Source organism: Lolium rigidum, chromosome 7, assembly GCF_022539505.1.
Source record: "Lolium rigidum isolate FL_2022 chromosome 7, APGP_CSIRO_Lrig_0.1, whole genome shotgun sequence".
Classification (NCBI taxonomy): domain Eukaryota; kingdom Viridiplantae; phylum Streptophyta; class Magnoliopsida; order Poales; family Poaceae; genus Lolium; species Lolium rigidum.
Window position 1 is genome coordinate 227315153 of NC_061514.1, and position 22399 is coordinate 227337551.

At 43.7% G+C, this 22399-nt stretch overlaps 3 protein-coding genes across 5 annotated transcripts; 2 read left to right on the forward strand and 1 right to left on the reverse strand.

Moving 5' to 3' along the window:
• The first annotated feature begins 4250 nt into the window (after positions 1 to 4250).
• On the forward strand, positions 4251 to 6865 carry LOC124676274. 2 transcript variants are annotated; one of them, XM_047212354.1, is made up of 4 exons: positions 4251 to 4516; positions 5757 to 5915; positions 6048 to 6263; positions 6387 to 6865. In XM_047212354.1, exons 1-4 carry the CDS (start codon positions 4298 to 4300, stop codon positions 6726 to 6728), a joined length of 936 nt encoding a protein of 311 aa, XP_047068310.1. In that variant the 5' UTR covers positions 4251 to 4297; the 3' UTR covers positions 6729 to 6865. The 2 variants fall into 2 exon arrangements, with proteins under 2 accessions (XP_047068310.1, XP_047068311.1); XM_047212355.1 differs by having other exon boundaries at positions 6108 to 6263.
• A 6756-nt stretch (positions 6866 to 13621) lies between these two features.
• LOC124679495 lies at positions 13622 to 17503 on the forward strand. 2 transcript variants are annotated; one of them, XM_047215238.1, is made up of 3 exons: positions 13622 to 14739; positions 14828 to 14918; positions 16520 to 17503. In XM_047215238.1, the coding sequence occupies exons 2-3, from the start codon at positions 14897 to 14899 to the stop codon at positions 17185 to 17187; spliced, it is 690 nt and encodes a 229-aa protein (XP_047071194.1). In that variant the 5' UTR covers positions 13622 to 14739; positions 14828 to 14896; the 3' UTR covers positions 17188 to 17503. The 2 variants fall into 2 exon arrangements, with proteins under 2 accessions (XP_047071194.1, XP_047071193.1); XM_047215237.1 differs by having other exon boundaries at positions 13622 to 14918.
• A 2374-nt stretch (positions 17504 to 19877) lies between these two features.
• LOC124679457 (LYR motif-containing protein At3g19508) lies at positions 19878 to 20495 on the reverse strand. Its single transcript, XM_047215209.1, has 2 exons — positions 20304 to 20495; positions 19878 to 20173 (listed from the first exon to the last, which is right to left on the reverse strand). Exons 1-2 carry the CDS (start codon positions 20493 to 20495, stop codon positions 20108 to 20110), a joined length of 258 nt encoding a protein of 85 aa, XP_047071165.1. The 3' UTR covers positions 19878 to 20107.
• Between the last annotated feature and the right edge of the window lie 1904 nt (positions 20496 to 22399).

Genomic DNA, 22399 nt, shown 5'->3' on the forward strand with positions numbered 1-22399 from the left:
AGCGGTTCGACTCCTGCATCGACATTGATGGCGCACACCTGCACGTCGTCTTTCAGTCGAGGTGCCGTTGATGCCAATCCCCCACAATCTCCCATGTAGACATCCATCGCCACTTCGAGCCTAGCTTATCCCTGACCATCGGCAACAACCTAGAGTGAGTCGTTGGCATGAACATGATTCTTCCCACCTACTGGATGAGTATTCATAGGGGCACTACCGGATCCCCTTCGAATGGAAAAATCCAATTCAATGAGAATTTCTTTCACCCTACCCCGAAGGGCTACATTCTAACCCCCTTGAGGGCTTACCGGCATAAAAATATTGTAGTCAGGTTGATAATAACCGAGACATTACTTCGTCGACCCAAACCGAGGAATCCATTATAAATGTTTTGAATGGTTCTTGAGCGACGAAGAGCAGGATTAGGGCGACGACGAGCAGGACCGGGATGATGGTGGTGTGAACGAGGATCCACAGGTGGGCGATGACGACGTCCCTGGGAAGGAGGCCCATGACCACACCCTAGACTACCCCGGCCTCCTAGCATACGAGCGGGAGCAGTCAGCGGTCATCTAACAAGAGGAGGAGGTCCCAATCTAGCCGCTCGATCTAGATGAGGAAGCCCTCGGGATGGCCATACAATAGTTCGAGCTGGAGGACCTGGGCAAGTATGATGGCCTTGTCATCTCTCTGTAGGATGCCGCGCTCGTGCATGTCAGGCATGCCACGCCGCAAGCGACTTCACCACGCCAACCTTCACCATGGGCGACACAACCTGCTCTTGTGCCTAGGCCTAGGTGGTAGGCCCTTACGCCAGCGCTAGTACCTCTTGAGCCGTCGTTGCAGAAGGGTGCGTACTGGCCTTCGGACTTCGGCGACCACGGCCATGGTCTCCACAGGAGGCCACCACCATCGACGAAGAGCAAGCGCATGAGACACCGACGCAAACCCTATCCTAGGATTAGTTTATTTTTCCATGTTTTTTTTCGTAAATTTCCACCCATATGTATAATTATTTTCTATATAAAATGTTAATATGAAAATGGTTCGTGGATTTATCGCTGATCCAAACAGTCCAGGAGAGGACAAGAGCCATTTTCTATCTGCGAGCCGACTCAATCAAATAAAAAATGAACACATTAAAATGGATCGGCCCGACCCGCTTGAGGCTTAGAGCATCTCCAGCCGTTTGAGGCCCCGGGCGAAAATCCGGACATAACAAACACTGGATTGGGTATAAAAAGGGCGTGGGGGCAACGTTTTCCCAGTTGCACCACGACATTCGCCCATCAGCGGTGATAGTTTCAAAAAAATCGTCTTCCCGCTACACAAAAGCATCGCCAAAGTTCGGATATCGGATCAGCCACATTCCGGCGATCAAAACAGAAACTAGAGGATAACAGACTCATCGGCGGTCCCTTCCTGAGCCTCGTCTGGCGCGGCATCGGCCGGCGAAGCATCGGCGGCTGCCGGTGTCACATCGGCGGGAGTACACGTCGAAGTGGAGGACGAAGCAGCCGACGGGGGCCGGAGGATGTCTTGGCGATGGGCGTCGTACCGAGCCCTCGTCTCCTCGTCCATCTTGCCGTCGTTGCCGCCGATTAGGAACGCCAGGTCGGTGTTCCTCTTCTTCGCCACGGAGGTTTCCATCAGCAAGGCTATCTGGCCTCCCTGGTTGGCGAGCATCTCCTTCCACCGCACGGTGTGCTTGTCGTCCCTGCCGGCGGCGTGCGCCCTCGCGTCGGCCCAGCACTTGTCGAAGGACGCCTGCAACCTTTCGGCTGGATGGCCCGCCTTCTTCAGCTCTTTCAGCTTCTTCTGGCCGAGCTCGGGGCGATCGGCCGACGCGGCAGGGGCTGGATCGTCGGGGTTGTACTGCTCGCCCTTGTTATTCGCGAGATTCTTGCGCACCTCCTTCCATTTCTCGCACTTCTCGATGCGGGCGAAGATGTTGAGGTACTTGAACGTCTGGCCGTCGGTGTCGTTCGCGTACATGTCGAACGCCCGCTACATCTGCAAAACCAGGCCGACGAATCAAGATTAAACCTCGGCGATCCAGGGTCAACGGAGGAGCCACGACGAGTGAGCATACCTTGTCTTCAAAGTTGGCGCCGCTCACCGGGGGTTCGTCGATCTCCTCATGTATGTTGTGCCACTTGCTACACACCGCCTGAATGATCCCCCAATGGGTGCCCATTGCCTTGTCACCGCGTATCCTCACCGTCTTGTTGAAGTATGGATCGACGATTTTGCGCTCGTTGAACGCCAACTTGACCTGCTGCCAATACGTCTCGAAGTTTTGATTGGCGCTGGTGATGCCATTCATGGAAACGGTCTTCCAAGCTTCAGCGAGGCACTCCTCTTCTTTGCCCGTCCATTTGATCCTCGGCTCGGCCGGCGTCGAGTTCTTCTTCCTTTTCTTCCTTCCCTTGGTCGATGATGCCGTGGGTTCAGGTGTGTCCACTTCGTCGGCGTCCTGGTCGAGGTCGGCCTGTTCATCTTCTTCGTCGACGTCTTGGGTACCGTCGTTCTGATCGTCGACGGCACCCCGCGACGCGATGACTTCCATCGCCCTTGCCTCCTCTTGTGTGAAGAAACCCGGGCTCGACGCGATCTTCTCGTGCATCACTCCGTCATTCGGCGGCGGCATCCCGGGGTTGGAGAAGGAGAGCGGCCCACGACGTAGGGCAGGCGAGATGCCATCGTACATCAGACCATCGTACTCCGGCGGCGACGGCGTAAACCCCGCCATGCCGGCGGCGTAGGTGTCCTAGAACATGGCCGTGGCCGGTGACACCGGCGAGAAGGTGGAAGGAGAGCCGATCGTACCTTGGGTCAGCCATGGCCCGGGGAATTGTCCGACGCGTGGCTGGGAGAAGTTCGTGGAGACCAGCCTCGCATGTTCATCCGCCACCGCCGCCACCTTCTTCGCGTTAAGCTTCTTCTCCCTCTCTGCCTTGCCGCGAGTTTCGTTCCACCACCGCTCCACATCCGCCGCCCACCTTGCGTTTGTCCAGCCCATCGGCCTGTCATTTGGCGCCCGCGGCTTCCTCGCCTTCGGCACGCCATCAACGGCGAGCTTCTTCGGCGGCATGGTGGTGGAAGGGAAGAGGAGGAGCTGCAATTGTGGGGGAGAATGGCGGTAGCTCCTCCGAAATCCGGCGGGTAAAATGGTTCTATGCGGCGCATTTTGGAAAGAAAACGAAATAAATGGAGGGAACTACCCTTTCCATCGCCGACAACGCGGGCTCGCTCGACGTTTCGCAGGTTTTTGTTTCGTCTGGAGTCCCCGAACGGACCTCGGAAAGCCGGGGATGGCCTGGGCTATCCGGATAGATTAAAGGCCAAATCCGGAGGAAAACGAGGAGCCGGAGGCATGGTTGGACCGAATAATGCCGTCCGTATGGAAAAAAGGCCTACCGGCAAGGGTGAAGCTCCCAATAGGGCAAGGTAGGACAGCCGCCCTACCTTGATTTTTGGAGAATACATTTAGATGCGCGTGTTTTTTCTGAAAATTTTGAGTGGTCATACCTCAAAAACAGACTCCGTATGAGAAAGTTATGCTTGTTTCAGTGAACACTGCGCAAAATCGACTGCAAATCAAAAACATAGACTATTATCTCCAAACATTGACTCATATTCTATGTTCAATATGAATAACATTGCTTGATAACATAGATTTATTATTGATTGGACCTTAGTATATACAAGATAAGTTCTAGTTATTTATTATTTATACTCGTGAAATTGGAGACTTTCGAGATTTCTAGATATTTAAAAGGCATGGCATATTTTTTTCGACCGCATTATCACTCCATTAAGATGACATTGGTTTTACACATGGCGGCATTAACAATTGAAAGGAATTTTTTGCAACAAAGATAATCAAGACCGAGTTATGCATTAAATGAGAGATAATCAAACGTCTTAAGTGTTTGAATTACATTAATTTTTTAAAAAAGAGGTAAAGCTTAGCCATTGAGTAGGTATTGTTGGTATGTTTTTTAGGTTCTATTTATAATAAAATATGTTTTTATTTTTATTGTATTTAGTGATTGTGTTTGAACCATATACATTATTATTATTTTAGGACTATTTTAACATTTACATTCTTAAAAGTTCGCTCTACCTTAGATTTTTTCTTTATCCTTCGCCACTGCCTACCGGAGGCCTCGTCGGGGGAGACAGGTGAAGATGCTCTTACACTCACTACCGAGTACAAGGGCGCATTCCGTGGCCGTAGTCTCGTCTCGGACGCAGTAGCGGTCCACAGTCCACGCGCGCGTGCGCTTCGGATATGCTGCTAACAGTAGCAGCGTCAGCTTCCTGCTCGTCGCATCATCTTCCTTCTCCCCTGATAACCAACGGCGGAGCCGGAGCTGCACCTCGTGCTGGCGCTGCGAAATTCAGAGCTCTCACCACGCCCCTACAGCGCTCGTCCTCCTTTAATTTCGGCTGCGCTTGCTCTTCCGCCCCGACTCCTGGTGACAAGGACCGCGACCGTGACCTGTTCGATGTAATGTCCCTTCACCTCGCCACTATCTTCCTGCCCAGTTGCTGCAAATTGGAGTGTATTCACTTCGCTACTTACGCATTTCTTTTTGCCTCTGGTTTTGCTCTTAAAACATGATGCTAATTTCACAGTTATTGTTATGTGGTGTGAAAGCAGGATTGTACGTATCCATTCCATAACACAATATCCATGTATTATTTTCATTTGGTAATGCAAATTAAATTCTTAGACACAAATTGATTTAGGTAACTTTTTTTGGTTTGTCGAGCTACACCAGTATGCTTGATGAACATTGAGCTTATGTTCATATAATCACATTTCTTCTCAAACTGTTGTCAGATCAAATAAACGTTGACCAACGGGGGAATGATCCCTCCCTTGGCTATACGTTGTTAGGTAGGATGAGACTTTCCCGGGTTTATTCGCTCCTGCAGCGAAATTACCGCGCATGGGGCAATCGAACCCGGGTGGGCTGGCAGCGCACTCGCTTGCCTTGCCACTGAGCTAGAGCTCAGTTCACTGTTGTCAGATCAAATAGGTGCCATTCTTTTCAAGTTCGTCTTGTTTTTTTTAATTCGTGAATTGATAGCTTCCGTTACTGGATATGATCAACGGGTCGACCATCATTTGCTGGGAGGACAGAGTATAATGGTTGGTGGTCCATTGCGCACCACCAGATCAGTGCAAGGACCTTGTTTGGGTGATCCAGTTTGACCATTTGGTGGATCTGGAAGCACCATAATTGGTCTTCCTCTGACGGTGATGGACCGGACATTGCCGGGCCTTCTGGAAACAGCGAGTCCAGATGCACAGTCCTGCGCGATGGTGAGCCGGATGGGCCTCCAACTGCTTCCTGCCAATTGACAGCTACTGTACTATTTTGATGTTCGCCCAGCCTTATGCTTGTACACAATCTGGCTGTTTTCTTTCTTTTAATGCATCAGGACATCAAAGTTTGTTGTTTCTTGACTAATCTGGTGGTTTTTTTGTTCTGTAAAATTTTACTATGGATTATTGTTTTGGAACAAAACAGAATTTGCTGTGAAGAAATCTGGAAAGCATCTTTAGAGTTTTGGTGCTCTTCTTTTGCAAGAAAACTGTAAGGGAAGCCATGATAGTATGAATAGTGGTCTTTAAATAAATGGATTTATTTTGTGTTCTTCGATGTGCAAAATGCTCCATAGTAGGTATGTACTTATGTGGAATTGACATACTAGTATGTCTTTCTGTGATGAGATTGCAGGAATACTCAGTTCTTTCTGCAGATATTCCATGGGAGAGTGAGGATATATGGAGAACATTTGCGGGATACCTCCTTATCTTGCATATTCCCTTGAGCTTTGGAGGACTTGATGCAGTAGCCAAAGTGCTACATTGTTCCTCACTAGATCCTCTGACAACAGTAAGTGGCAACTTTTCTTTCATTCATCATTTTGTTACTCATCTAAATGCTTTGTTTATATGTTTCTCACAATGTTGAGTTGCAAAATTTTGTAACGGACATATTTAATGCACACATAACCTGTAAATGCAGGTTGTTTCCACAGCCATGCTTCAACTAGGGGAGCTTACTTTGGGTTTGGCACTGTTGCAGTACACCGCGAAGCCTCACCATCAAGTCTGGCCCTTCTTCTTTAGGAAGTTTTCTTCCAGGCCTAGTTGGATCAAAGAAACTGTATTATGGTTTGGACTTTTAATGTCCATGGTTTTTGTCACATCTCTGATATCCGACAGACTGATAGGTCCTGAGGTCAGTACAATCAGAACACTAACATTGCAGTTTAACTGTTGCACACATTTCCCTGCTATATATTGCATCAGTCTCGCTGATTTTGTTACCTAATCCATCTTCCTTCAATTTGAATTATTCCAGGATGCATACGATCCTATATTGAAGGAAATCCTTTCTGACAGTCCAACATCTAGGCTAGTCTGTTTCTTTCTGTACTGTGTGATTGCTCCATTGTCGGAAGAAACCATTTACCGTGGGTTTCTTCTAACATCCCTGTCTTCCTCGATGAAATGGAAGAACGCCCTCATCGTAAGTTCACTTATGTTCAGTGTAGCACACCTGTCAAGTCAAAGTTTCTTTCAATTGTTCATCATAGGATGTATCACAGGGTTAGCTTATTGCCGAACTGGAACTTTGGCTGCTTCATTCACCATCCACAGTTTGTATAATGCAGTGATATTGTTTACTACAATAATGTCTTGAATATGCTTTAGAGGATAGTCAGGAAGGTGAATACAGTTCATTTACATTTTTACCACACCTTGTATTCCCTACAGACTGCAATAAGATATAGATTAGGTTTGCAAGCTCTCTTTGGTATTGTTATTATTATTATGGCATATGAAGGCATGTCTCTTGTTCTGTGGTGAAAAAACGAACAAGTAATGGTTGAGGTTTCAAATTGCAAACAGAGGCTAGCTGCAGTAAATGTTCATGACTAACTCTGAGATCCAGTAGTAAAACCGAATTCAAGAAGTAATGGGACTAGTTAATTTGAGGTAAAATCCTATATATATCTCTGGAAGGTCATCTCCACTAAGGATATTTCTCTTAACATGCAAGGTGTCCACCTCATCAAGCATCTCCAAGCAAATCCTAGCCTACCACCTAAGCAAATTGCCACATAATCCAAATGAAAAAAGCTGCACGTTCTGCCCTTTTGGTTCCAAGCATAATTACATTATGTTTCCATTGCCTGTAAACTGCAGCCCACCATTGCGTGGATAACGATTGAACGTCTGAACTTATGAACTGTCCTAGATTATATGGAGACCTTCCACTCAATCTCTTTGGCCTCCACTGGATTTCTCTGGCATCTCGTACTTCCATGTCATCTTTTTTTAGCTCGCACCATTGCCCGCACGTTCAAAAGTCCACGACGCTATGTTGGTCTCCTTTAATTTCCTGCAGCAGAAACACCCTGATCTCCTTTAATTCTCCGCGGTAGAAACGAATAGAAGGCCAGAGGGCGGACGCTTCTTTATCTCCTCTGCACATTGCTTCCGTGCACAGACATTGAAGCTTCTATGGCGTCGCCTGCCTCTTCCACCCCCCACTCCGGCATCGCCTCTCCTTGGTATTGTACGCCTCCGATAAAAGTTGTCGCTTCCATGCGATTCCTAATCGTATCTCAAGGGATCCAGCCGAAGAAGTAGACGAATGGATATACGACCGTCAGAGTTGATGGACATTTCACGCCAGTCGACACTAGAGACAGTCGGATCAATCATCTGCTGCAAGGTGTTTGCTTTCTAACGGAGAGGGCAAGCGCGAAGTGCCGCCACAATGACATCCTCCGCCTCCGCGTGTGCTAGCTATTGGGCCGTGGCGAGATGGTCCCATCCAGGCGCAGCCAATTGGCAGTAGCAGACTCGCATCTACTTCAAAAGTGATCAATTAACCATTGGTAGACTGAAAAATTAACTAGCAAATAGTGCCCTCTCAACCAAACAGCACCTCCTGGACCTGGTGCCCGGTATGTGCTCTGTCTCTCTCCACCATGGTGTCTGGCTATGTTTTTTGTCGATTCTATCTCATTCCGTGTGTATATGGAGTTATGGACCAGATGGTGTAGTTGAGTTTTACTGTAGTGTGTGCAACAATTGGTAGATTGGACTCCTATTATGCACTAATGAGATCGTTGAGAAAAAAATCAGCCTTTTTGTCTGATATTCATGATATACACGGCAATCTGATGTTCTCGTGTTTTGTTAAATATACACAATGAGAGGGCAGAGCACATATGTTATCCATTATATAGTTGATCTTTTAGAAGCTCACACTTTCATCGTTGGGCCTTCACGTATGACATATGGTGCTGGAAAGGTAGGTGTTCATGTGGTAAGCACAAATTTTCGAGAAAATGGATATCTTTTGCATAAGTTGCATACTTATCTGCATGATCTAGGGGCGGAATATCCGGCCCGAGGGAAGAGAATACCTGGGGTTAAGTGTTTATAATGGTCATATTTTGTTGGGGGCTATAAAGGGCCCCCCTTCTCATCCTTTGGGTTGATTGCTTCTTCCAGACCTCTCTCCTTCATTGTTGGCCTTGAGAGTTTTCCCTAGCTCGCATTTCTCATATGTTTTTTTTAAATATATTTGAGAGTAAAGTGAGAGGAGATGTAGATCTATATTTTCACCAATCAATATCTCCTGTAAGGGAGGTGAACATGGTAGATTTAAATCTTGTTGTTCTTGTGGATTTACTTTGTTCTTCCTCTCTTATTCCTTCAATAGCTTTTATAGCTTTGGTGGAATTTGAGAGTAAAGAATTTGAGCACATCGTGTGTTCTTACCATGGCATTCGATGCATAGGTTTGAGTTCTCCACAGTGATAAATGGAAGTGAAAGTAAGAAGCTTATTACTCTTGGGTTCTTGGAACCCTAGACGACTTTGTGGTGTTCTTGGGTCCTCCAATTAAGTCGTGGGAATTTCCTCAAGTTTGTAGCTTTGTGCGTAGTGGTGTTCTTGGGGCCTCCAATTAAGTTGTTGATTTTCCTCAAGTATGATGCCTTCGTGGAGATTTTTTGGGAGTCTCTAATTAAATTGTGGAGTTTGCTCCAACTTTGTAAGGGTTCGGTGACCACCCTCAAGGTTCCATAGTGGATCAACGACTTCCCTTTTGTTGCGAATGCTCGAGGAGAATACGGTGAGTACTTCGTGGCATTTGGGGATCCTTGTGCATCAACACCGCTCAAACGGAGAGTAGCACTCGCAAGAGTGTGAACTTCGAGATACAGCATTGTCTTCGCGTGTCTCGGTTATTTCTATATATAGGCTATTTACTTGTGGACTTTACTATGTGATAGCATTCGTGCTTGAACCGTAGTATATATAGGTTTTGTCTTGCTTAGCATAAGTTTTTGGTGCACATAGGTGAACCGTAGTATATATAGGTTTTGTGTTTGATAAATTAAACGCTAGTTTTATTCTATATTTATTCAAGCTAATCTATATCTCTTATAAAGCAAAACCCCACTATAGGGTCATTTAAGTTGTCTATCTCAACATGCAAGCTATCCACATCATCTATTTTATTAGCCATCCAATTATCCATATCATCCCCCACTAACATTCATTAATACTCTACATGCAAGCTACATCATCTATTTTTAAGCCATCCAATTATCCACACCATCAAATTTTAGCCCCCGACTACATAACCATTTCAAGTCAATTTTTTTAAGTTAGCCTCTTGACTATTTACGCCAATTGAATCATGCATGTTCCTACAAATAACATCCTATTCCAATCAACTTATATCCTTTTGTTTTTTACAAAATAGAGTTATCGGAGAAATTCCCGCTGCAACACGCGGGGTATCCTTCTAGTATCATAAAAGTTTTAACCGCATATTCATCCCCTCGGGGCATCACTATCCTTTAACACCAAGGATAGCGCGTGGAAGTATGACGCGCCTCGGGGTGAGACGGGAGCGGCGATGGTGGACCTCCCGGATTCACCAACATGAGCAGTAGCTAGGCCAAATCCGGGCGGAACTGAGACACCATCGGGCAGGCCAAGAGTTGTCGTACGATGCACGCGGTCACCGCTTACGACACGCGGATACACATACTCCTTCCGTTGGGACAGGAGCAACATAGAAGGATCATAGACGGCAAGAAGTTTGTAACAAAATCTTCACTACACCGCTAAGACGGCAAGATTACAAATTGTTAGGAAGCAACAAGAACATCAAGTAAATAGATCTCATCTATTATCTGTAAAAAAAACATGTACGATGTCCGCACATCTCTATGTGACTTAGATTGAATTGCATCTACGCATAATACTCTTTAATACTATTTTTAAATTGCGTGTACACGACCCCCAAGATTTATTTAGAAAGATGCAAGAACAAGATTGAATCTATATTAAAATCATGATGATAATGCGGAAGGCTCGGTGAAGATTCTAAACATGGTGATCCGCCCCTCACCCGGCTTGGTGTATCCGTCGCGGGTGCTAGGATTAAGTATTTCTCTCTCCGAGGATCAAAGGGTTGATCCCATGGTAGTATCCAAATTACTATCCACAATTATGGCCATTCAATCCATCAGTGTTCCGTCGTGTAGAGCGTCACACTAACGGCGAGAGTGGTGTTGCCTTATGATGTCTGTATGGAGAACCTCCGCAAGGGGGAGAGAGAGAGAGAGTGTGTGTGTGGGGGGGGGGGGGGGGGAGGGGGTGAGGAGGTTCCCACAATGAGGTGAATGAGATTATCTCAATGGGAGGGGCTTCCCTCTTTATATAGGAGCATGGGATCAACTTGGAGAGGGGACTGCTCTAGGGCACCACTCAAGGCCTTTTTGGCACCCTCCAAAACTTTTTGATAAAGTCTGAAACTCCAAATTCCTTCCTATCAAATTACTGTGACAATTCCTATGATTCCCCGGAACCATTTCGATAGCTCCAGAACAATTCGGATAGTCTCCCTCAAGACTATAAGAGATCTGAAACATTTCTGACACTTCTAGAACTATTTTGATGTCGCTGGAACTACTTCGAACATTTCTCTCAACTACATATCATAAATAAACTCTCACAACAGATTGAGTCGCTTTCATCATGTAATACGTAGACATGACTTCGAAACCCTTTCAAATCAATAACCAACATTGGGACCATGAGCGTACTTGATGGCTCCCATGCACACATGTGTAATTTCAAAAGAACATCATGTTTATCCATATGTTAGTCCTTAGTTTCTCACGATACAAATGATAACCCGAGGCGATACGTTGGTATCCTCTTGATGCAAACTCTTTAATCACAATACCCGGTTTCCTCCTTCTAGTATAATTCTACTTACTCGCTTATGGTATTCCAGTATCATCATGATTTTCATCACGAAGTGTCTGCGCAGATGATTAGGCGATACCACAATACCGAGAGGGCCTAAAGTGTATCTCTCCATTTTTAGGAGGACCAATATCCCAATATCGAATTATCCAAGTCTCCAGGCATACTTTCAGATATATCCGGCCATCACTCTCATGATCACCCTGTTATAGGCAATGCATGATAACAACCAAAGTACACCTTCCGATATGAGTATAGTTTATATTCTCATGGTATAAGGATTTGTACATCAGTTAACAACAAGAAGATGCTAACAACGTGTGATGATACTATCTTGTAATACATCAAAGTTGGATCGGTTAAGTATCCTTGTTTTTCTAACAATATATTCTCATTGTTATATGTATCTTTGTTATTTTAACAATACCCATGATCAGGAAAACATGACCATCACACAACACATGAGCTAGTCCTAGAGGCAGGACAAGGAACGACTTGGTGTTTAAATCTCTAAACGTTCTTGTGAGTTTTCCTTAGAATCTCGTATTGAAGAAATACAACAATTATAGCATGAAGAAATAAACATTTAATTATGAACACAGAAATATACAAAATTTAATATTACCTCTAGGATATATTTCTACCAAAAATCCATGTGACCCTCTTGGCCTCTTAGGTACATGTCACACCACAGAACACCTAGACCCCTTTATCACCAGCAGGAAGTCAACAAAATCAGCACTATGGCTCTCATTTCACACCAAGTCAACAGTGTGAGTACTCCACATCATGCCCACGCAACACACCATACGCGTGGTGACATGGGGTCCACACGCAAGCTGAAAATGACAATACGTCATGATACACTAGGGCGAGGTAGGTACATCGCGGATTCAAGAGGAAGGAAATAAAATAGCATTAAATTGCAATTAAACACCTCTCATTATTAGAAAGTTTACAATATCATCAATTAATGGCTATGAGATATCATTAATACGTTATAGGAAAGATAACATAAAAGACGATCCGAGAGAGGTTCACAAATACCACTGTAAGAGAAACGTGAGGGCTAGACACTTGGGAGAAATCACATTCAGAAAATTTGTGTTCCAACGTTTTAAGGCGAATGTCGGGCAAAGGCAAGCTTGGTTACGGAGTTCGCGGAGGTAGAAAGGACTCTCATCGAGATCAGCACCCCTCGGTTTGTGCCTGTTCATCGATCCATTTGTTGTTCAATCTAGATCTTATTTTATGAGTTATGTAGTAATCTGATATCCCTCCCCCCCCCCCCCCCCCTCCCCCCTCTCCGGTTGTGCTTATTCGCCGTCCATTTGTTGTTCAATCTCAATCTTATCTTATGAGTTATGTTGTAATTTGATTTTTTTTCCTGCATCTTTTTGTGTCCTGTCTTTGCATAGTAGATTTTTTATTTACCTTTTCATGTCATACCAGGAACATATCTGCGGTTCAAAGTCGAAATAATCGCGGTTATCATGGTATTTTCTTTCATGTGTAGGGGTGGGGGAGGGGGTTGTATTTAACGGGCTTAAAGGAGACAACAAGCACTGAGAAAGGGGGGTCGCAAGGGCTGGCAGAAATAGGCATGGTAATGGGGATGAGATGACCCCCACCTACCCACGAGGAGATCTTCAACTATGGATTATTTATTTTAAAATGTATTGTGGCATGGGTACACATGCATGATTTATTTCAACATTCCTAAAATTCATAAATACAATCTTTTGGACAGACGAAAATTGGGTTCATGAGTATCCATGTCCATTCACGGATTTTATGTCCAGCTTGGTGGGTTTAAGACTTTTAGTTAAGATAAGAGACCTTGTAGCTCGGCATGACGAGGGTAAAATATCCTAGACAAATAGCTTTACAGTGTAGTTGTAAAGAAGATTCTCGTCAATTTCTCTATTTTTTCTAATAAAATGAGCTTTTATTGGCTCAATTGTGAGGCCAAGTATAGTATAATTACTTCAGTATAGTGGGAAAATTTTGCTGCATGTTACAAGCATGTATTGCAAATGGACGGGTTGCATTTTTTATCAACCTTTCAATCTCCAAGAGCAACATAACTACAAAGAGATCAGGCCCTACGTTTAAAATATTCAATATACATTTAGGAGCCTCCAGGAGTTGTTGTGACAAACAAAAATGAGCCGAACCGAAGGATATTTCTAGGGATTCAGGGTTCCCAACCCAACTCAACACAATGATTTGATATTTTGGGAGGACTTTCCCCTACAAGATGTACACAAAAATTACATTATTCGACAATGACAACAATGTCCATATTCGACAATTTCAAGGTGCCATATTTCACGAAGTTCACTATAGAGAAGATTGAAAGACCAGCATGGAACAATTAGTCATTATGTGGTGAAATATGAAGAGCCCAGCACAAATGGTGTGTTGTACCAAAGAGTATCTATGCACCCGTGCAAGGCACTAAGTTCTCATGATTCAGCTAGGAAATACTCAGTTTACAGTTATGCCAATATAGAGCAAAGGTTCCACACATATTTCTTGATTTTTTATAGTGGGACAGTGGAGTTAAAGATGCGTTATTTGACGTTAGACTGTCAAGTGAGTTTATGACATTTGCCCCCAGGCAATTTAGGGAAGTCGGGGATCACAGATTCAGATTAACCATCTCTAATAATGGGGTTGGATAGTTCCACACGCGACAGTTTAATACTCCTTCTGAAGGTCACAGTTCAAGAATGATGATTGTATGATATGCATGGTTGCCTTACTGCTTTAATTTTCTGTGATCTGGCATGTGGTGCATCATTTACCTCCACAAGATACCAAACAAGAGTGCAGGCCCGTCGTACCGATGACGGGATACATATGCATATGTTAGTTACTAAATAGAATTTCAATCTCCTTTGGATATGGTTTACTACCCCAAGTTTTCCAAGATTGACGTGTAGGCTGAGAATATAAATCCTGGCAATCTACTATTACTAGTTATGCTACAATACCAACTATCCATTCACTTGGTTGCTAAGGTCCTACATCATGCAGTAAAGTTTTTTCGCGACTACACCCTAAGATCAAAACCACCAGTCATAATGTCCAAAGATTGTCAGATCTCTCTTTGTGTAGGGTTTTCTTTTCTTGTATTCGGAAATATCTGTTTCTTCAGAGTCTAACACATCATCGTCATCAGCGTGCATTTTTTGTGAGTGTTGGAAGTTTGTAGCTTTTTGTAGATACATGTTGAACTACAATTCAAGATTTTTTCCTGCTCCTACAAGATCTATAAACCTTTTGCAAAAAGCTATTGTGAGGGCTACTACTGATAGGACCTAAGCATGCCAACTGGGCAACACAAGTGTGTCGTTACAACGAGATGAACGGGCATAAGTGGGGCCATATATGGCCTAGAAAGTAGGTCAACAATTTGTGGGATTTTTTGAGATAAAGTTCGTCAAATTATTTATTCTACTTTTTATTTTCTTCAATACTACAGGCTCAGGCTTCTGAAAGAAAAGTGGAATCACCAGCAAAAGATGCATGGGGAAGATTTTTCTCTAAAGAAAAGGGCATGCCAAAATCAAAAAATGAAGGTAACTTTCTGCCCAAACTCAGACTTGCTGCAAGAAGGTTGATCTTCCCATATGTTAATTAATTCATCTTCCTATATGAATTTTGTCAGTGGAAATAGCAGTATCACAATAATATGATAAGGAATATACCACATAATTTGAGCCATTAGTTTTGTGCGTTCCAACCAAAAATACAGGGTTAATATATAGTGTGTACTTCGTACAAAGTAATAAGTAATTGATACTACCTTTTGTACATGTTCGGCTAGAGAACCACTATATATTACAAAACCTTCCCTCAGAAGATTGTACGTTCCAGAACTGATGCATGTAAAAATGAGAAATCATAGAAAAAAATAAAATACATCCCAGAACCCAGATAACAAAACTCAGGAATGATAGCTTCCCCTAAATAATAATGCTAAGATTATTGGTAATTACCCTTTTTCTTAAGTAGCAATAGTAGAAAGCAGCAAAGGAGTATTTCCCTTTTCGGGCTCCTTTGATTCATAGGATAGAAAAGGCATATGAATAGGAAACACATAGGATTGGGATGTCATGTATACTTGATTCCTATGAGAAGATGAAGTGTCTTTGATTGCAGCAAAGGAATTTTTCATGCGGTATGATTTAATGTTTTTCCTATAGGATTTACACTACAAGACTCCTGTAGGATTAATTCCTATCGGACATGTTCCTATGAATCAAACAGCTTGTGTAGGAAATTTTCCATAGGATCCAAATCCTACACAATTCCTATATAAATCTTATGAATCAAAGTATCCTTTCATGTTTATGAAGGATGGCTGCATCTTGAATATGCCATGAAAATCCAGATTAGGATCAGCCTGTAAGTTTACAGTCAAAGGCATTAAAAGGTTGGAAAACTCGAGGCATAAAACCTATTGTCAACATAAATTATTACCATGACACAGAAAAACATACTAACACATAAGATATGTGAAATGTTGTGACAACATGAACTTCTTTAGAACCCAAAACGTCTGCAACCGAGTTGGGTTCTAATGTAATGCCCTGTCTTCCAGACTAGAGCATATCTCCAAATTAGACTCGAAAACAAAGACAGGAGTGTCTACTGTACAATGAAAAGTGTTCTGGCCATGATTTCCATCGCAATAAGAATTATTTAGTCACAGCTAATACTGGTGCCTTTTCTCTTTTGACTATTTTCAGTTAAACATGCTCAAATATAATTCTTGTTTTTTTACTGAGGAGAAAAATATTTTTAATCAATCCATATGGCCAGAGAAAATAAATAATACTCTCGTGTATGTTTGAGAAAATAAATCCTTGATATATTCGAAAGAAATACTTTAATTAGTTTAAGACATCCACCTCTCTATATGGCAAGTAACTTGCTATATGTAGAATACTTATACAACTCTACAAGGCAACCACAAACTTACCCTTATAATATGCTATAGTTAAATATTCATAACCACCTTATCTCATAGTAGTAAGTGGCATGCTGAAAATGCTCTACAGATTAACTACTCATCTTGAACTATTGTTTAAACTTTCATTGATGTTTGTGTTTACACACATAGCAATTTGTCTAACCTTGCATGCCAATTATTAGAAGCTGTTTTACTCTTTTCCAGGATCATCAAGAGATTCTGAACGTGATACAGATATCAGACTGGACTTTGAAGGATTTAGCAGCTGCAGGCCTGTAAAATTTGCTTCACTAGATGAGAGGCCCTTGCAACATGAGAACAATGGATTGAAATACTATAGCCTTTCTAGAAGGTTACGCAACCGAAAGCAACAAAAACGGGATATTGCAACTGACTATGTTCATTTAACTTGCTCAGGAGACACGACAGCAAATTTTAACAGCAGCAAACTTATGAATCCTAAGAAGCACGGAAAACGTTCAGCCCGCACTAGGGGAAAGAATTCAACACTGTGGGCTGGTGTTCGTGTGACTGATACTGCTGCTGCCTATTCTCTACTGCAGAGCAATCTTACTCCCCAGAAAGGCAAAGCAAAAAATGTACAGTTTCAGCCCACGGTATTCTCAGGTCTGAATCTACACACTAGGGCTCAAGATTTTGATCTTTCAAGTGCAAAATCTGCTTTGGCAGCTCTATATGGAGAGTCTAAACGAGATTTGAGCGTTGAGTTTGCTGTGAAACTCCTAATGGATGAAATTAGGCTGCCAAAGGAAGCTGCAGAAGTTGAAAATTTCTTCAAGCGGAAGATGAACAGTAAGAAAAGGCACAACAGCAGGACCTTCCGAGACTCGGCAAAGCTCCAAACATCTTAATTATAAGAAACAGAAAATAAGTAACATCTGCTCAATGGGCTAAACCGATAAGATGTAATTAACATCTAGGATGAGTCAGTTAGTGGGTGAATTGCTGTATCTTGTTTACAGCAAAATTAGTCTTTCTACTTGTATCTTGTTGATGCCAAGCAGAGAACAGCTAAAACATGCGGGGTTAGACATGCATTGGCATCCCCCAGCTTTTCAATTGGATTTTTGCCTAATAGAAGCTGCAGTTTTACTGCATTGGAATGAATAATGTGCTATGCCATATATCTTCGTCGGTTGAAGAGTTTTAAATAAGAAAAAAATCATGTCTGGTTACATTTAATGTGTTTTTGCAGCATTTGTAAGGGCTCCTTAGAGAGCTACTTACTGAACACTACTTGTCTTATGATCGCACTTTCCCTCTTATAATCTTCAAGGTTCCTCTATGGTAACACAATTCGATGAGTAATAATCTTCAGTAGTCCTCTATGATAACACAATTTGATACACAAATACCCACGAAAAACTTTGCAGGAACAAGGGCAAAAGCTAAGAACAAGGAGGCACAAGCATCAGTTCTGTTCAGGTCGCCAATGTATTCTGAAGATGCCGGATCGCCCCCATCGCCGCGCCCAGAAGATCCCTATCCTCCGATCTCACCAGCATCGTCCATTGCTGCATATACACAAGCATTTTGAAAAGCGCGTCAGCTGGCTTACCAATAAGAGTACCCTCAATGGTTAGTTTGATCCTATTATCCCAGACAGCCCAGCAAGGAGGGACTAATGATGATGCAAGGGTGGGTTTCTATCATGTTCCACTGCCAGTCAATCTACAGCCGCTGGGTTCTGCCAACTCCTTCCTGCAATTCAGACACATTGCCAGTATAATGCTGAAATATATGTGCAATCTGCAGCTCTAAGCATAGACATAAAGGCATTGTTGTTAACTATCTAATGGATACTTTGTTGCAATTCTACCTGTTATCGGAATTTTAGTTTTGCTCGTGGTCCAGCAGCGTATCCGAAATTGCAAACTGATATTACAAGTCATACTCGACAGCAACAATACATGGTATTTCATCGGAAAAGGAAAGAATGCAAATTAGTAAACACACAATTTGTGACCAGGAAAGGATAGTTTCACTTTCAGTGTTTGAGTCGGTCACTAGTATGTACACCTACCGAACATCCAACCTAAAATTTTCCACCCCTGATTGGGATCAAATGTGTGCATGTCCCTCCGTTCCCCTGGATCACCTCCAGAAATTAGTGGTGCCATTTGAAGTTTAAGGCTACCTTCATTTCTAAATTTTTCACGGTGAAGGGTACGATATTTTCTCTTCATCTTCCACATGGATCCACTTTATTCTGCTTTCAGATATCAGTCATGCAGCGCCCAATGACTTGACTTAGTTGATTACTGACCATGACTCAGACATCCGCATATTTTGGAATTATTTGCGATCTTCTTAAGCTAAAATATGTATGAAATATCCGCAAAAAATTGTATGAAATGTTCACTGTACTAGGAAACTGCGACCTTGTGCCATCCTTCCATCCTACAGAGAGTGCGGACATCATACCAAACCGCTACCTTTGAAGCCCCTATCAGGTAGTTGCCAGAATCACCCGATCCCTGTTGTACCACAGCTTGCCAAGTCCAGCACTGGTTCCCTTATCCACACACGTACACGAGATTACTTGTTATCTGCAACAATCTTCTTATGAAAATTACCAGCAGCAATTGAAATGGTAGTGGGCCTTAATGGGATCCTAATGCAGCAGCCATGCTTGGTCAAGCCGTATTTAAGACATCAGATTAAACTAAACCAGAAGTGTCAAGCCTCGAATAATAAATTACTAAGAGGCCTTCAAATGAACTGATACCTTTCCAGAATGGTTGGAAGTTCACTAAACTACATATAGTACAAAAAGGCACCTGCATACTTCCGAAATTACAATAGATTGATAATATAAGAACCCGACATTTGATAAACCCGCAGCAAAACATGGTTGATAATTTTAGCTAAGTTACACTTTCTGAGTTCTCGGATGTCCAATGTTGTACATGTAACCCATTTTAAAGATGTTCATAAATCGCAACAAGTTACACATATTGAATTTGAAGAAAACATAGAAGCACGCAGAATAAAAGAGCTTATAGACAATCAAGAAGTTTGTCTGCCAAAGAAGAGTGTTCCACTTGTGTTTCTAGCTATTGTGTACCTTTACCAAACTAAAACACAAGTATTAGGGGAAAACTATGTGGCAGGTTAATCTGTCAGACCAGAGACTCTGGTAATGCTACCAAAACCTCATGTTTCACCGTCATGGCACCAATTCAAAGGAAACCTCATGCTTCTATGTTTCACCGTTATGTGCCAGTTATAATTTATAATATTAACTGTTTGGGCACACTTGTCCCACCAGACTCTAATTGTTGAGTTATATGCTAACATATGGCTTCAGATATTTATTTTTTCCTCATTTTTGTTGAAAAGAGTATGTATTTCTTTTGACTGTTTCTTAGTAATATTTAATTTCAACTGAATTGCCAAAATTATGCTTTCACGTTACATACACAAGATGCATGCAGTTGGCAGTCAATAGAGAAATTCAAAGGGTGCACTGGAAAACGGAGCTATGAAGTAAGTAGTCAGCCGAAGTTCAAAACAGGACTGGGTAGAAAACGAAATGAACTTAGAAGTCACAAGCAAAATGTTAGCTCTTATTTCCCACTAGAAGTGGGCGACGCAATTGCGAAATAGTATATGGAAGCATGAAAGCACTGAACTCTGAAACAACAGAGTAGAGGTAGAACAAGGGGATCCACACACACACACAAAAAAAACGAACTACTGAGTAATATCGCCGAACACCTTGCGTGCCCTCACCACACCGTGCTGTGGGCTGCTACGTCGACCTTCCCCTCACTCGGCGGCATGCTCAACGCAGACTTCCTTGAGCCTTGCCGCCTCCGCCGCGTCGATGGAGTACTGCAAGCCGCGCGTTAGTTACACAGCCAGGAACAGTGGGATACCCGCTAGGTCGATCGATTCCCATGAGCCGCGAATGAACAGTACGATGAACAGATAGGGCACCGCGTGCGTGTTGACGTGACGGTACCTTGGAGAGGACCCAAGCGGAGTGGTCGTGCGCGCGCCGGAGGAGGGCGGCGAGGTCGTCGTCGGCGGAGAGGTGGCGGTAGTTGACGAAGTTCTCGCGGGCGTACTTGGCGTAGTAGGTCTGCACGTCGGCGGGCAGCCGCCGAACAAGCCGCAGCACCTCCCGGTACGCACGCAGCCCGGCGTTCGCCATGGACTCCGAGTCTCCGATCGATCCGGTTCCGGTCGAGCAAGGCAACCAATTCTCGCGCTCTGGAGCACGCGCAGTTGGAGTGAAACGTTGCAGATTTGTTTCGAAGCGGTAGAGTAGGAAATTTGTTTTCCTTTTTTGTAAATTTGATATATTGCCACTATAGAGGTTTTACTTTACAAATGCTAGTAAATATAAACAAACTACGAAATTTTATTTATATTTCATTCAAATTCAATTACTAGAGGCTTCTGTTGACCCTCGCTTTCTTCGCTGCGAAGGAAAAACATCCAGAAACCTACACTCGCCCTCGCCTTCTTTACTGTGAAGAAAGAATATACATAAACCTATAATAGGGCCTTCTGTTGGCCCTCCTTAGCTACGCTGCAAAGGAAGAACATCTAGAAACCTATACTAGAGGCTTCTGATGGCCCGCTGCAAAAGAAGAACATCCGAAAACCTAAACTTCGCCATCGTCGTGGTAGCGCATGCGGCACCATGTGCCGTCAAACACCTTCACCATGAGCTCGTCGTCACCTTCGTACTTGAAGTTCATCAAACAACCGACCACCAAGTTGTGGGCGCAGGAAAACCTCTCCTAGCCGGTGTGGAGAAACATCTGACCTCGCCCATCGAACATGACTTGGATAGGCCACCGGCAAAAGCCGCAGCTGGCTTCCCGCAGGTGAACCCCGGCCGACGAGAAATTGCATGAACTTCTCTGGGAGGATTTTTGCGCAGAAAGGGTCCTCGGTGATGAGGACGATGAACTTGAAGAACTTGTCGTTGAAGCAATACATCTCCTCCTTAGGCGATGGTGAGCGTTCAGGCGCTGGGGAATATGCACTGCATCACGGCCTCTTTGGAGGCCATTTTCGCGACCGCAGCCCTTAGAACCTTCCATGAATCACATGGAGGAGAAGGTGGAGGGCGGCGCTTGGGTTTGTGTGAGGAGCCGGTGCCCGAGCACCCCGTTTTATACCTAGAGGGGGGTGGTGGAGCGCATATGCCAGTATGCATTGCTAGCGCATTTATTTTGCATGGCCGGAGGTAGGCGAAGGTAGGTGGGCGGTGGCGCCATTAATCTTCAGCGCCCTCGGAAGTGGAGTCGTCGTAGTCTGTACGCGTGTTTGAACGCTCATTTAGCGGCCAAAGCGGTCCCAAGGACTTCCATCCGACGTGGCATGAGGCGCCGCCGCGCCCGTTCGACGCCTCACACGAAGGGGCTGACACGGGTTCGCGGGCGATTCTATTAGGCTCTAAATGGTGCCGACGCATTATTCCGCGCGCCGGTGTGGCCTAAAAATGTGTTTGCCCCCAAACGGCTATTGGAGCTGCTAAGAGCATCTCTACTCGGCTCCCCCATACGGCGCCTAACAAAGGCGTTTTGCCGGCCGAATAGGGCGATTTATATGGGGGTGGCAGTTTTTCCAGCCAGGGCCCCCAAACGGCCTCCCAAAACAACCATTCGACCCACGTGTTTAAATAAACTAGATGATACGTTGCTGCGGCATTTTGCTCAAAATCTTTTGAGTAGGAAATCACGAAAAATAAGTGCAAAATTCCCAAGTGCATAAATCCCCCACGATTGCTCACAATATCACTCTTTGTGTTACCCAACATTGTAATAGATGTTGGTAGATAGAAAATGGATCATCATTTAAAAGTTTTGAATCAGATGTGAAGACCGACTCACTCTTATGAATATAGACATAAATTTGATAGAATTACCACCCTATTATTGTCATATTTTTCTAACCGAATGTGTAAAAAAAAATCACATGGATTGGTAAACTAACTGGTGAAAATGTAGGCACAAACATACAACGGGGTGTTGAGAACCCAGAACCAACTGAAAACTTGGTGACAAATTTTTGAAAAAGATATTATAGTTTAATATATTCTGT

Excerpts from the sequence above, each read along its gene's own strand:
- LOC124676274 (XM_047212354.1), top strand. The coding sequence starts at position 4,298 with ATGCTGCTAACAGTAGCAGCGTCAGCTTCCTGCTCGTCGCATCATCTT. Across the intron at positions 5,916-6,047 it reads CACTAGATCCTCTGACAACA|GTTGTTTCCACAGCCATGCT; the intron begins GTAAGTGGCAAC and ends CTGTAAATGCAG. Across the intron at positions 6,264-6,386 it reads ACAGACTGATAGGTCCTGAG|GATGCATACGATCCTATATT; the intron begins GTCAGTACAATC and ends GAATTATTCCAG.
- LOC124679495 (XM_047215237.1), top strand. The coding sequence starts at position 14,897 with ATGCCAAAATCAAAAAATGAAG. Across the intron at positions 14,919-16,519 it reads GCCAAAATCAAAAAATGAAG|GATCATCAAGAGATTCTGAA; the intron begins GTAACTTTCTGC and ends ACTCTTTTCCAG.
- LOC124679457 (XM_047215209.1), bottom strand. The coding sequence starts at position 20,495 with ATGGCGAACGCCGGGCTGCGTGCGTACCGGGAGGTGCTGCGGCTTGTT. Across the intron at positions 20,174-20,303 it reads CCGCTTGGGTCCTCTCCAAG|TACTCCATCGACGCGGCGGA; the intron begins GTACCGTCACGT and ends CGCGGCTTGCAG.